At 60.2% G+C, this 12,659-nt stretch overlaps 1 protein-coding gene across 17 annotated transcripts in view; it reads left to right on the top strand.

Annotated features, from left to right (window-relative positions):
* Window positions 1-12,659, top strand: part of SHANK2 (SH3 and multiple ankyrin repeat domains 2) — a 497,685-nt gene that overhangs the window by 88,279 nt on the left and 396,747 nt on the right. For all 17 annotated transcript variants that reach the window (XM_023238944.2, XM_023238943.2, XM_023238942.2 and 14 more), the window contains 3 exons: window positions 3,771-3,974; window positions 7,112-7,183; window positions 9,195-9,303. In XM_023238944.2, coding sequence (XP_023094712.2) covers window positions 3,771-3,974; window positions 7,112-7,183; window positions 9,195-9,303 — 385 coding nt within the window. The remainder of the gene's footprint in view (window positions 1-3,770; window positions 3,975-7,111; window positions 7,184-9,194; window positions 9,304-12,659) is intronic.

Raw genomic sequence — 12,659 nt, 5'->3', positions numbered from 1 at the left:
ACCTCAAGTGACCTTTCCTCACCCCACTCTTACCACGTGATGCCTGATGAAGTGTTGAGAAGGATTGGTACCTTATTCCCGTCTCCCTATAGCCCTGGGAGATGGGTATGCTTCCTAATCCGTCACAGGTATGCTCAGGGTGAGCGATTTGCCATATAGCACAGGGGGCATTGCCAAGATAGCCTGGGTGTCAGGAATCCTAGGGCCCAGCTACTGCCACCCAAGGGTGGCTTAGGGGAACGCCTTTATTCCTCTAGCTTCCGTCTTCTGCATAAAGGGCCTTGTACCAGCCCTGGGAAGGGCATGGGTGGCAGGACACAAGATGACTGAGATGCGGGTCTTGCGCCTTAAGGAGCGCAGAGCCTGGAGATGACAGTGATGGCGGTGGTGATCATGTTGATGGTGCCAATGACACCGTAGTGGTCAACATTTATTGAATCCTAACACGTAGGAACGGTGTAACCGCATTTCCCTTCACCACAACCACGAGTGAGCAGAATTATCATTATTACTGTTGTAGAGATAATTACGTGTAATCACATACTCCTACGTAATGAAAACAATCCGTACGACACGCTTACATGTAACAAATATGTAACAAATACTGTTAATATAAAAACCATCATTATTATTCCCATTTCCCAGAAAACGAAGCTGAGTCTCAGATTCTCAAGTTCTAGGGCAAAGGACAACACGTAGGAGATTCTAAATCCTTTCTTTCAAAGGGAGAACGTCTAGCCTCTGAGGTCCCAATAGCTTTGCAAAATAGAGCGACAAAGTGCTGGGACACGGGTGCTGGGGGAGACGGTAAAACACGGCTGCGAGGAAGCGTGTTCCCCTTCCACCTAACGGCCGGGCCTTGGGCCGCACGCACAAAAGAAAGCCCTCGAAGGGCCGCAAAGCCGTTCCGACGCAGATGTTCGCCCAGTAGGAATCCCCTTCTGAAGTAAGACTTGGAACCGGCTCCTCAGCCCAGCAGTGGCGGGACGGTTGCTCTGACAGGGCTTGAATACAAAGGCGCACACTGGCCACGAGCCCAAGCACACCGTCCATTACGCACACGGCGAGTTAGATGCCAGCACACAAACGGGTAACTCGAGGGTCAACTCTCTGTTGCTGACAACGCGATCCAACAGCCCAGCCCAGCCCGAACTGACCGCTGCCCACACCCTCCCAAATCTCAGTGGTGGGACCACCTCCCATTCCGGGATCCCCGGAGATGCTCCTTGACTCCTCCCTGGCCTGTACCTTCTAGGTCCGCCGAGGTTAATTTACAGCCTTGAGTGCTCGAGCCCCTGTCTGTGCCCCCACACTGCCCTGCGGAGTTTAAACCACAGACGTGTATTGTCTCTGGGTCCTGGGGGCTGGAGGCTGGGATCCGGGGGCGGGGAGGGCTGGGTCCTCCCGAGGCTCGGAGGGAGAGTCTGGGCCAGGCCTCTGCCCGGGCTGCTGGTGGCGATGCCTGGCGCTCCTTGGCTTGGAATGCACCGCTTCCGTCTCTGCCTCCGTCTTTGCGTGGTGCGTGCACGTTTGTGCCTAAATTTCCCTGTTCAGAGGGACACAGTGGATTGCGGCCCGCCCTACTCTGTTGCGACCTCATCTTAACTCGATTATATCTGCCAAGACCCTATTTCCAAATAAATCGCACGCACAGATAAAGCGGGTCAGGACGTCAGCATGCTTTGCGGGACACGTTCAACCCCTAACAGCCTGTATTATTTACATTCTGTCTGACCCTTACAAGCCCCTCCAGTTAGGTGGGTTCCGATTTTCACCCTGGGAACAGGGACTTCTGGGCCGGTGGGTTCGCCCAGGATCACAAAGGTAGTGTGACCAGTTGGGCTGTAAGCCCAGGCCTTCCTGACCTGCTCCTGCCAAGCTCCTGCTCCTTCTGGAAGTTTCTGAATTGGGTCTTCTTGGTGTTTCTTAGAGCAGGACGGTTCTTTGTTGTGCAGAACTGGCCCGCCCAGGGCATAGACTCCGCGGCCCTGGCTCCGCCCAGAGTGGCAGTGGGCGCTCTGTGATCACCTGCAAAGGCCCACGGGTCCCCTGGGAGCAGGTGCCAGCCTGTATTCCACTGGGTGCTCACCTGCTGGCCATAGTGCAGGGGCCCCAGGTCAGCCTGGGGTGCTGGCATTCAAGGGAACTTGGGTGTCTGTGTGGTTGGAACCAGAGGCCAATGGCGACTCCCGAAACGACTTGGCGTGTTTGTTATCTGCGGCCCCGCTCGGTCACGTCGGGCAGATCTAGTTTGTTGTGTCTCCAGATACTCCCGTCACCCAGCCAAGGCCGGCCGGGGCTGCGGCTGCAGTCATGAAGCGTCACCGAAGTGAACAGCCCGCTCCCACCCAGCCTGGTAGCCCCAAGGGAGCTCCGAGGTCACCCTTGAATTCAGCCATTGACAGTGGGGAGGGACGGACGGGCGAATCATGTGTAAGGGTCAGGTTTCTTGGCAGCGGGACCCTGGGCTGCCTGCTGAAGGTTCCTCATTGTTGATGCGGGGAGGGCCTCCGTGTCCTTGGGCACGCCCAACCCCCAGTAGAGAACCCGTCCCAGCCTCCTGTCCTTTTTGAAGGTTTTTTTTTTTTTTACAGTGACAAGGCCATCTCGAGCCCCGGCTGATGGCTGTTCAACAGAACATCATTTTAATTCAACAAAAATGAGAAGTCACGGGGTGCCTGGGTGGCTCAGTTGGTGAAGCATCCAACTCTTAATATCAGCTCAGGTCACGATCTTGTGGTTTGTGGGATCGGGCCCCACCTTGGGCTCTGCACGGACAGTGCGGAGCCTGCTTGGGATTCTCTCTCTCTCTCTCTCTCTCTCTCTCTCTCTCTCTCTCTCTCTCTCTCTGTCTCTCTCCCTCTGCCCCTCCACTGCGTGTGCTCTCTCTCAAAAATAAAAAAAAACATTTAAAAAGTGGAAAAACAAAGTCTTAAAAAAAACGAGACGTCGTGGTTAGAAGCAGATGTGATGCTGCGTTTGGTTTTCCTGGTTCGTTGGTGAATCTCCCAGAAGGGGGCCCGGGAGCATAACCTTTGGGTACTTGGTGGCACGGTTATACTTTTGCAAGGTGTGACTGATGTTGCAGGCCCCGTCTACGCTCTTGAAGATTTAAAAAGTTGCCACTCCTGGCACCCGATGGGATTTTTTTAAGTCCAACTGTGTTTCATCACGGCCTTCCTTTCTGGTTTGGGACTGGCGGGGCTGGTCTGTCCACAGTCCGGCGGAGCGGCACGGCCGCTTGCCGTGGACTTTCCCACCAGAGAGGTTATGAGCCGAGGCCTCCCTCCGTGTCGGAGATGACGTGCGGCCGACGTACCAGGGAAATCGTGCTATGCTGTGCTTGAGCTGCGGCTCTCAAAGCGTGTTCCCCATCACCTTCATGCTCGTGACCAGTGCAGGTTTGGGGCCCGGACGTGCTGCCTCAGACGCTCTGCTGGGTGGCCGGGGGGTCGACACGGCGTCCACAAGCGCCGGGGGTTTGAGAAGCCTCACGCAGGGGGGGAGCCGCCCGAGGCGGTCGGCGTCGTTGACCAGAAAACCACGGCCGGTGCCAAGGCCGCAGAAGCCAGTGGCTCAGTCCTTGCTTTTCTCCTCCGGTGTTGACACCGTGTCTCCATCCGGGCGACGAGAGGGTCTGATCTCTCGTCCTGAAGCGTGGGGGCGGGGGTCCGCTGCTCAGAGAACTTCTGTGGAAACGCCTCTGACATCTCTGGCCACGTGCCGGGTGGGATGTGCCACTGATCCGGCGTCTTTGTCCTTCTCTGCAGAAGTGCCTTCGGTTTGACCCGGACGCGACCGTGTGGGTCGCAAAGCAGCGGATTCTGTGTTCCTTGAACCAGAGCCTGAAGGACGTCCTCAACTACGGGCTGTTCCAGCCGGCCAGCAGCGGGCGTGACGGGAAGTTCCTGGACGAGGAGCGGCTTCTGCGCGAGTACCCGCAGCCCGCGGGCCAGGGCATCCCCTCCCTGGAGGTACCGGCGTCTGCCTCGCGGCCTGGATGCGGGGTCGGGGGGAGGCCCTTCGCGGGACTCCGGGTCTGACTTCCACAGGGCAGTGACCCCCAGGTTCGAGGTTCGTTGCGAGGTCGGGGTTGCACCTGATTTGGCGAAGCTCAGACGGCCGCGCCGGGTCTTCTCCGTTTGTTTTGAGAAATCTTGGGGTGAGCCAACCTCGGGTGCGACTCAGGGTCATGTCGCGGGGGCCTGCGGGTCCTGGGGTGCGGGGTGGGGCCCGCTTCCGCCTCCCCGAGTCAGTCTTCCGTCCCTGGATGTGGGCTGGCCGGTGGCCATCCGGCTGTGATCAGAGGCAGGATTTCCTTCCCAGGCTTCTTGCCCAGGAATGACCAGTGGGCTCGGAGCTGCTGTCGGTCCGGGCTGCCTCGTGAAGGGTCAGTGCGCAACCTGGGCCACACGCAGTGTGCCACCGGCCCCTGCCGCTCGGACCCCCGGCTTTACACGCGGTATTTCCACGTGACGTGTTAAGGCACTTCTGCAAGTCGCTGGCAGGCGGTCATTTGTCCCGTTGCTGTTATCGAGTGATGAGGCTCATTTCGGCCTCCTCAAACAGTGGGGGGCTGCACGTGGGGAATCGTCACCGGCCCGTGAGCAAGCTGAGTGGGCTTTGCCATATTCTCAGCGACGAGATCACTCTGGAGTCAGAGAGGTCATGGACCGAGGCCGGACCGAATCTGCACGTTTCTGGGCTTGATAGAGACTTTGACGATGAGGTTATCGGGACCCCCATTTGGATGGAACATGTGTCAGACCAGAGGGAAGGGTTCAGTGGAGGAAAAGATGGGGTGCCACTTGGCATCCTGCGGTTCGCTGTTCCGACCTCAGTTTGCTTCTCCGTAAAATGGGTATCCATTGCCAAAAAAAAAAAAAAAAAAAAATCCCGCGTCGGGGGCCTGTTAAGCACCACACGCTTCCTAGGCGTGCTCGCCGTGCACAGGACTGTCAAGGTCGGGTGTGCCGGAGCTCACGCTTGAGTGGCAGGTGACAGACCGGGAACAGGAAACGGGCGATTCATTTTGGGGACTGATCATTTCCACATTGGGAGTAAAACCTGGCGAGAAGACCAGGACGTCCAGAACCCACTCTTGATCAGAGGGTGACTCCGGCCGGTCCCCCACCCACCGAGAACCAAAGGAGAGGGTGTGGGGACACCCTGTAAGCTGGGCAGGGCAGTGCCGTGGACTCCAGAAGGGACACACTCGCCCTCCCTCCCACGTCCTGTCCAGGGACTTGTGTCAAGGGGCTGAGGGGGTGGTTTGTGGGGGGGGCGCCTCTGTTCCCACGTGTGCGTCACCCCACACGGGGCTCGGTTCGTTCCTGGTAGCTGTGTGGCCTGGGCCTGCCACCCAGCCTCTCTGGGCCTCGGGTTCCCGGCTTTGAAATCGAGGGGACGTTACTCCCGCCTTCCTGGGGGGCCGTGAGGCTCAAGGGAGGGTGTCCGCGGGCAGCTGGCGATCTGCTACAAACGGGGGAGGGACTGTACTTCCGTTTACTCGTCTCCTCGGGCCTCCGTCCTGCCAGGTGATCCGCTGGGCGGAGGGAGACGGGCCTGGGCTCCCACCGGTCGGGGCGGCCGTGGCCGTGAGCTCTTTGCCCCTGAGAATTTGGGTAGAACGTGGTTGGCTGCGTGTGAAGCACTGAGTACAGAGCAGGGAAAGGGTTTGTGTTGGGAGCTGCGTCCCCGTTGCCATGGGCTAGACACAAGGGCGCCTCGGGAAGCGGTCCCCCTCCTCTGAGCACTTCCTGTCCCGCCAGGGGACGTTCGCGGCCCCAGCGTCTTTGTACACCCCGAAGGAGTCCCAGTGACTCGGATTCCCTTAGAGGCGTCAGTGAGCCCCCACCTCTCCCGACGTCACCCCTCGTGGCTCCCGAAACCTCGGAGGTCTGACGGGTACAGACTGGGTGTTTGAGGGGCTCACGCAGCCCAGGGCGCGGGGCACACGAGCACGCGGTCCTGCTCGAGTCTAGAACCGGGGGAAGAAGTCCTAAACCAGGTCTGGGGCCCCTGCTGCCGGTCCAGCCAGGGTAGACGGATGCCTGCGGCCCGCGGCCAGCGCCCGTGGTCCCGGAACTTTCCACCAAACTTCCTGGCTTCACCACGGGCTTGTTTTGACACTTGACAGAAAGCCCGGTTTCAGTCCGTGCGACAGGAATTTGTCAGTTCGGACCCTGTATGTGCAGTCGGTGCCAGGATGGGCCCCCCCGCCCCTGCTGCCCCACACCGTCCTTCCTGCCCCACCCCTACCCGTGCTTGTGTGAACCCCCGGGCTGGCTCGGGTATCCAGGGAGGCGTGGGGCACATCTGTCCAGAGCCGGTCCGGGCCAGGACGCCCACGCGCCGTCCTCGGGCGTCCCCACTGACAGATCGGGAACCGGAGTCTGAGACGGGAAAGCGTTCGCTCCGGGCTGACGGGACGTCGGTGGGGCTGGAACCGAACAGGTGTCCTGACCGGGAGTCTTCCCGCAAACCGCTGGTGCCCTCCCCAACCTTCAGTAGCGCCTCCGGCACGTTTTATCTCCGAGGGGCCTCCGGGCGCGGCCTAGGTGGAGGTGCTGGGGTTCAAGGCCGACTGGCACCCGCACGTTGGTCTTGGGCACTTCCGACGTCGGAGGAAAACGTGTGGTTTCCAGTTCGGGGGCGGGGGGTGGCGCACGTTTGCGGGGAGAGCCCGGGCCAGACCTGAGGCACGGGGGACGCTGGCTTCGCCGGGCCGGGCTTCTCACGCACGTTGGTGGGGGAGGACGTCAAAGAAACATCCTGATTTGTCCACGGGGCCACACGTACGGCCATGAGGACCCCGATCACCACTAATGCAGAGGAGCGCCTGCGTGGCTTCTCTGTGGGAGGATACGCCTCCTTCGTCCCTTTGGGTGGCTCTCCTCTCCGTGGCTTCTCAGCCCCGTGGCTGCGGATCCACGTGGCTGCGGATCCCTGCAGGTGTCATTCTTGTGATGTCAGGGGTCTGTGGGATGACTGTGCTTAGTTTCCCCGGGGAGAGTTAGCGGTGGGGCCCCTGCCTTCCGCGAGGCGGCCTTTGAACACCATGTGACGTACTCACGTGTTTTCTTTCTTCCTGTCTCCGTCTCTGTGCCAGTTTCGATACAAGAAGCGGGTGTATAAGCCATCCAACCTGGACGAGAAACAGTTGGCCAAGCTGCACACAAAGGTAGGCGGGGACGGCTGCCGTTTCCACACCCGGCCTCGTGTCTCTTACGTGGCATCGCCGTCTCCACGGATCAGGGGGCCACGAGGTTTCCTCGGAGGCGGGACCCCGCCGCAGGGTGGGTCCGGACTTGTGCCCTCGGGGGCAAGGTGCATGCGCCTGTGTGTCCTCCGCTGGCGTGGCCCCCGTGGGCCTGACCAAGCCATAGAAATGAACGCGCCTTCCTGGTGCCCGGGAGGGCGTCCGCCCGCCAGAGCCCCTGGACGTGGCTCTCCTCTCCTCCTGTGTGACGAAAGCATGCTGGTGGCAAACTTGTGCATCGACTGGCATCGGAGGGGACGCTGCTGTGGGCACGTCCCCCCGATTGTTTCTGGGAGGAGGGGTAGCCATTGCCTCTGAGCCACCGCTGGCGACAGGGAGGACAGCACTGGGCACAGAGTCAGCGAAAGAGCTGTTCGCACAAACCGCCCGGAGGTGAGACCTGCACGTGGCCGGCAGGGTTGAGACGGAGAGCCGCGGGCTGCGGTCCGTGAGGGCTGGCTTGCTGGCGGGGCTCCTGCCCTTGGTCGGGGACGCCGTGCGTGTCCAGGGGCTGCTGGGGCTGGAGCGCGTGGCCGCATCTGCCTTAGTGCTGGAAAGGATGTGTGATTTCTGAGGATGCCCGAGGACGTGAGCCCAGGGAGGGCCAGCATCAGGAAGCCGCCTGGACCCTGCCCCTCGCCTGTCCCGGTGCCGTCCAGGTGAGCTCGCGGAGGGCGTTCTCAGCCAGCGGCTTCCCCTGGCTTTTGTTCTGTCCCCGATTTGTGCCGCGGTAGACGCGTGGATTTTACCGTGCTCAGCGGTTACGGTACGCCGCTATTTCTTTCTGTGCTCAAGCTGCCAGATGTGGCCGGCTCTCTGCCCTCTGGCATGTCCCCACCGTCCTCTGAGTGCTGACAACTTTGTGGCCCAACTAATGTTCCTGGCCCGCGTGCACATTCCTTGCCCAGCCTTGGAATCTGCCGGGGTGGCCGTGTTTAGACCCCAAGGTCTGGAGGAAGCTTCTGGCTGTTCTGATTACCTTCTGAAGTGTAGATAAGAACGTGCTTTTGGATTAATAAGAACGTTGGTTGGTAAATAGCAGTGAAAGCGTTAAGTGACACCCAGTGTCTCTTGTGTCGCTGGGCATCTGTTAATTCTGGCCCTGGAATGTACAGAAAACATTCGGACAGAGAACCAGCCTGTGTCGGCGGGCCGGAGGTCCCGGAGCCCTCGCTGCTGCCCCTGCGGTGTGTGTGGGGAGCCCTGTACAGGGGGCTGCAGAATCCGGCCAGCGGCAAGGGTTGGCGTCTTCAGGTGGAGGCAGACGGGATACCGTGGTCGTCGTCAGGTAGCCCGGGGGCCGTCTGCTCCCTGTTGCAGACGGGGCCGGGCAAAGCTGGGCTGGGGAGACATCCCTCCCCGCCAGGGCTGACCCACGGATCATTTTGACCTCCCGAAAAGTGAATGTCTCTCCTCACCTTGAATCGCCCAGGCGTCCCTGTTTCCATCCACGTAGTCACGGGGTCACCCAAAAGTGGATTAGCCCAGCAGGAGGCTGCCCTGTCCGCTCTCCGTCGCAGCTGCTGCTTTCGAGACTAGAGAACACCAACAGCAGTCCCTGGGCCTCACGTCCCGGAGGTGGAGTCTGACGGCCTGGGTGGACCCGGGAAACTAGTTTTTCAAAGGGGTCCAGCTGGTTTGTCCTTTCAAAAGCAAAGGAAAGTCCTGTGGCTCTTGGCGACAGTGAAAGGCTGAAAGGCAGGCGAGAGATTTCTGAAACCCGCATCCAGGGCGGCCTGGTTGCACCTGCCGCGTGCTGGGCTTCCAGACGCCCAGCCTCTGCCTGGTGGGTCCACAGCGCCCGGCGGGGGGCAGGGGCGGGGGCAGGGGCGGGGGGCGGCTCCCTCTCCACGGCGGAAGCCAGGGCACACCCTGTCAGGAACCTTCCCGGCGACCCGTTAAGACATTTCTGTCTTTTCGTTTTTCTCTTTAGACCAATCTGAAAAAGTTCACGGACCACATTCAGCACCGCTCGGTGGAAAAGATCACCAAGATGCTGGAACGCGGCTTGGATCCGAATTTCCATGACCCGGACACTGGAGGCAGGTCCCGGGTGGGGGGGACGTCAGTACGCCTCACTGGAGCGCGGGCTGAGCCCGAAGAGGTGCTTCTGTTGGCACCCTGCACACGCGTGTGCAACACTGACACGTCCCTTGGTTCTTGAAAGGGCTTTGCCACTCCTGCGTGAGTCGCGGGCGAGGGGCGCTGAGCCGGGCAGCCGGCCCGGCACCCGGCACGCGGTCGGCGCTCATCCGCAGCTGCCGAACGAGTGAACGGATGAAGGAGGGAACAGATGGCAAGGCGTACGAGCTGTCGTGCACCCCCCGTGGGACACGCGCTGACACGCGCACGTCTTCCTAACCTCCTTCCGCGTGTGGGCCGCTGGTCATTCTTGGGTCAGAATCACAGGGGTCCCCGACCTCGGCCCCCGTGACGTCTTCTTTTTTAAACAATTCCTCTTCTTTAACCTCATCCCCCTCCCCGGTCTTACCGAGACGTAGTTGACCTGTAACGTCGTGTTGGCTTCGGGCTGCCGCGTAACCACCCGATACGTGTACGTGCGCCTTGGGAACTGAGCCCGTAAGCCTGGTTAACATCCCTTCAGCGACTCGCACATGTGCCCTACGGTGACGTTAGCTCTCGCCCCCGGGCCGCACCGACGTCCCCAGGTCTCACCCGTCTTGTGACTGGAGGTTGGTGTCTTTGACCACCCACACCCTCCATCTGCTCTCTTTAGGGAGTCGGCGTTTTTAGGTTCGGCGCGTTGGCTCACACGGCATCTGTCTGCCTGGCTGAGGTTGCGCCGGGCCCTCCGGGTCCATCCGTGTTGTCAGGAGGGTGGGGCTTCCTTCCTTCTTATGGTGGGACCCTGCTCCACGGTGGGGCCGGGCGCTTGTTTGTGGGGGGAGGCGTCTGTGTTGTGGGGCGTTCACAGCACCGCTGGCCGCCACCCCAGGCACCAGTGGCACCCCGAGGTGTGACGACCAGACTGTCTGCAGGCATTGCCCGAGGTCCCCTGGGGCGGAGCGCAGTCACCCGGGGGGAGGGTGTCCCCTGCCGGGAGGCACGCCAAGCTGGGATGGCCGGGAGGACTCAGGTAGGCTCCGTGGCAGCTGGAGTGTTTGTCCCTGCAGGTTGGTCACCTCGGGCGGGAGAGCGCTCCTCCTGGACTCAGCCGGTAGGGCCCCCGCTTCCCCTCCTCTGGGGACCGGCCGGCCCTCTGTCCGGGCCACCGTCACTTAAATGTGTCCCACCGCTCTGGGCCGTTACTGGGCCCACAGCAGATGCGTATGTCAGCTCAAGAATGGAGCCTTCTCGTCATATCTAGGGGCTCCTCTGACCCCCTCGAGCTGGGACAGGACCCCCACCTCATGCCCATCCAGCCGAACGTGTCCCCCACCCCACCCCAGCTCAAGCTGCTGTGCCGTGATCACCGTTGACTTGTGTGTCTCCTAAATTTAACTTCTGACCACAGCTTCAGTGCCCGAGACGCCAGGAGATGGGACACGTGGCAGGGGGGCACCGAGGGCACACGTGGAGGGGACACAGAGGGCACACATAGAGGGGACACAAGGACACACATGGAGGGGGCAGAAGGCACATATGAGGGGACACAGAGCGCATGCATAGAGGGGACAGAAGGAGGCACATGGTACACAGAGCACACGTGGAGGGGACACAGAGCACGCATGAGGGGACACGGAAGGCACACTTGAGGGGACACACAGGGCACACATGGAGAGGACGTGTGTCTGTGTTGTCTGTGGTTCCCTCCTTGGGGCAGCCTTTGGCCTGGGCGTCCGCCAGCCTGGCCTCTTCCGTGGCAGTTTCCAGATGATTCCACGGGGCGGGGCCAGCGGTAGGGGGAGGTCGAGGGTCTGCTCTGGGCTGCCCTTCTTCCCGCACGACCCCCTCGCCCGGAAGCAGCAGTCGGCAGTACGCTTCTTCCAAGGCAGACCCTCCCCCGGCTTCCAGAGCCACACGGCTCAGAGCCCGGGTTGTCTCCAGACAGACGTCTGTGCCCTTTCCCACGCCCTGCCTGGAGCTGGACGCCGCGGCCCGTAGGGGCCCATGTCTTCCTCTCGGGTGCCCCGTCTCCGCTCTGGCCGCTGCTTCATGCCATCGAGCAGTGTGGGTTTGGATTTGTTTTCTTGTCTGGACAGAGAAACTGGAGACTTGTTTTCAATTGTTCTCCCAGGGTGGCAGCCAGACGTGGATTGTCTGGGTCAGGATTTCTTTTCTTTTTTTTCTTAATTTTTTTTTTAACGTTTGTTTATTTTTGAGAGAGACAGAGACAGAGCATGAGCGGGGGTGGGGCAGGGAGAGAGGGAGACACAGAGTCTGAAGCAGGATCCAGGCTCCGAGCTGTCAGCACAGAGCCCGACGCGGGGCTCGAACCCACGAACCACGAGATCATGACCCGAGCCGAAGTCGGACGCTTAACCGACTGAGCCACCCAGGCGCCCCCTGGGTCAGGATTTCTCCTGGTGGTAGTTAATATTCTTCTGTTAAGCGGAATCTTCCCTGGTTTCTCTTCACCCGCTTTTTTTTGCTTTTAATTTTTTTTTTTTCAACGTTTATTTATTTTTCGGAGAGAGACAGAGCATGAACGGGGGAGGGGCAGAGAGAGAGGGAGACACAGAATCGGAAACAGGCTCCAGGCTCTGAGCCGTCAGCCCAGAGCCCGACGCGGGGCTCGAACTCACGGACCGCGAGATCGTGACCTGGCTGAAGTCGGATGCTTAACCGACTGTGCCACCCAGGCGCCCCTTTTTTTGCTTTTAAAATCAGCCGATGTTATTTGTTAATGGTTTACAGAAAAGTTAGTGGATAAAGTGGGAGTTCTGTGGTCTGATAACCACCAGCTTCCCGCGTTGGCGTGGCTGATGGTCATACCCCACGAGCCGGCTGTTACTAATTAGAGTCCGCGGGCTACCCCCGGGGGTCGCTGTTGGTCTTGCACATCCTGTGGGTTTTGACAGACGCCGTGACGTGTCTGTCCCTACAGTGATACACAGACTCGTTTCCCTGCCCAAGAGGCCCTCGGTGCTCCATTCATTCTCCCTCCGTCCCCGCCGACGCCCGGCAGACCCCAATGTCGTTACTGTCTCCGTGGTTTTGCTTTTTCCAGGGTGTTGTAGAGTCAGAACCCTATAGTATGTGGCCTTTTCACACTGGGTTCTTTCACTTGGTAAGATGCGTCTGTGTTTCCTCCGTAACATTACGGCGTGGGAGCTCACTTCCCTTTGGCGCTGAACGCGATCCCGTTGTCTGGAGGGACCACAGCTTGTGTGTCCGCCACCTGCTGAGGGGCGTCTTGGCTGCCTCCGGGCTTTGGCAATTGTGAAAAAAGCTGCCATAAACATCCGCGTGCAGGTTTTTTTTACCGTATGTAGGT

The sequence above is a fragment of the Felis catus genome, chromosome D1 (assembly GCF_018350175.1).
Source record: "Felis catus isolate Fca126 chromosome D1, F.catus_Fca126_mat1.0, whole genome shotgun sequence".
NCBI lineage: Eukaryota > Metazoa > Chordata > Mammalia > Carnivora > Felidae > Felis > Felis catus.
The sequence above is the reverse complement of the archived record's forward strand: the minus strand, read 5'-3'. Positions and strand labels throughout refer to the sequence as shown.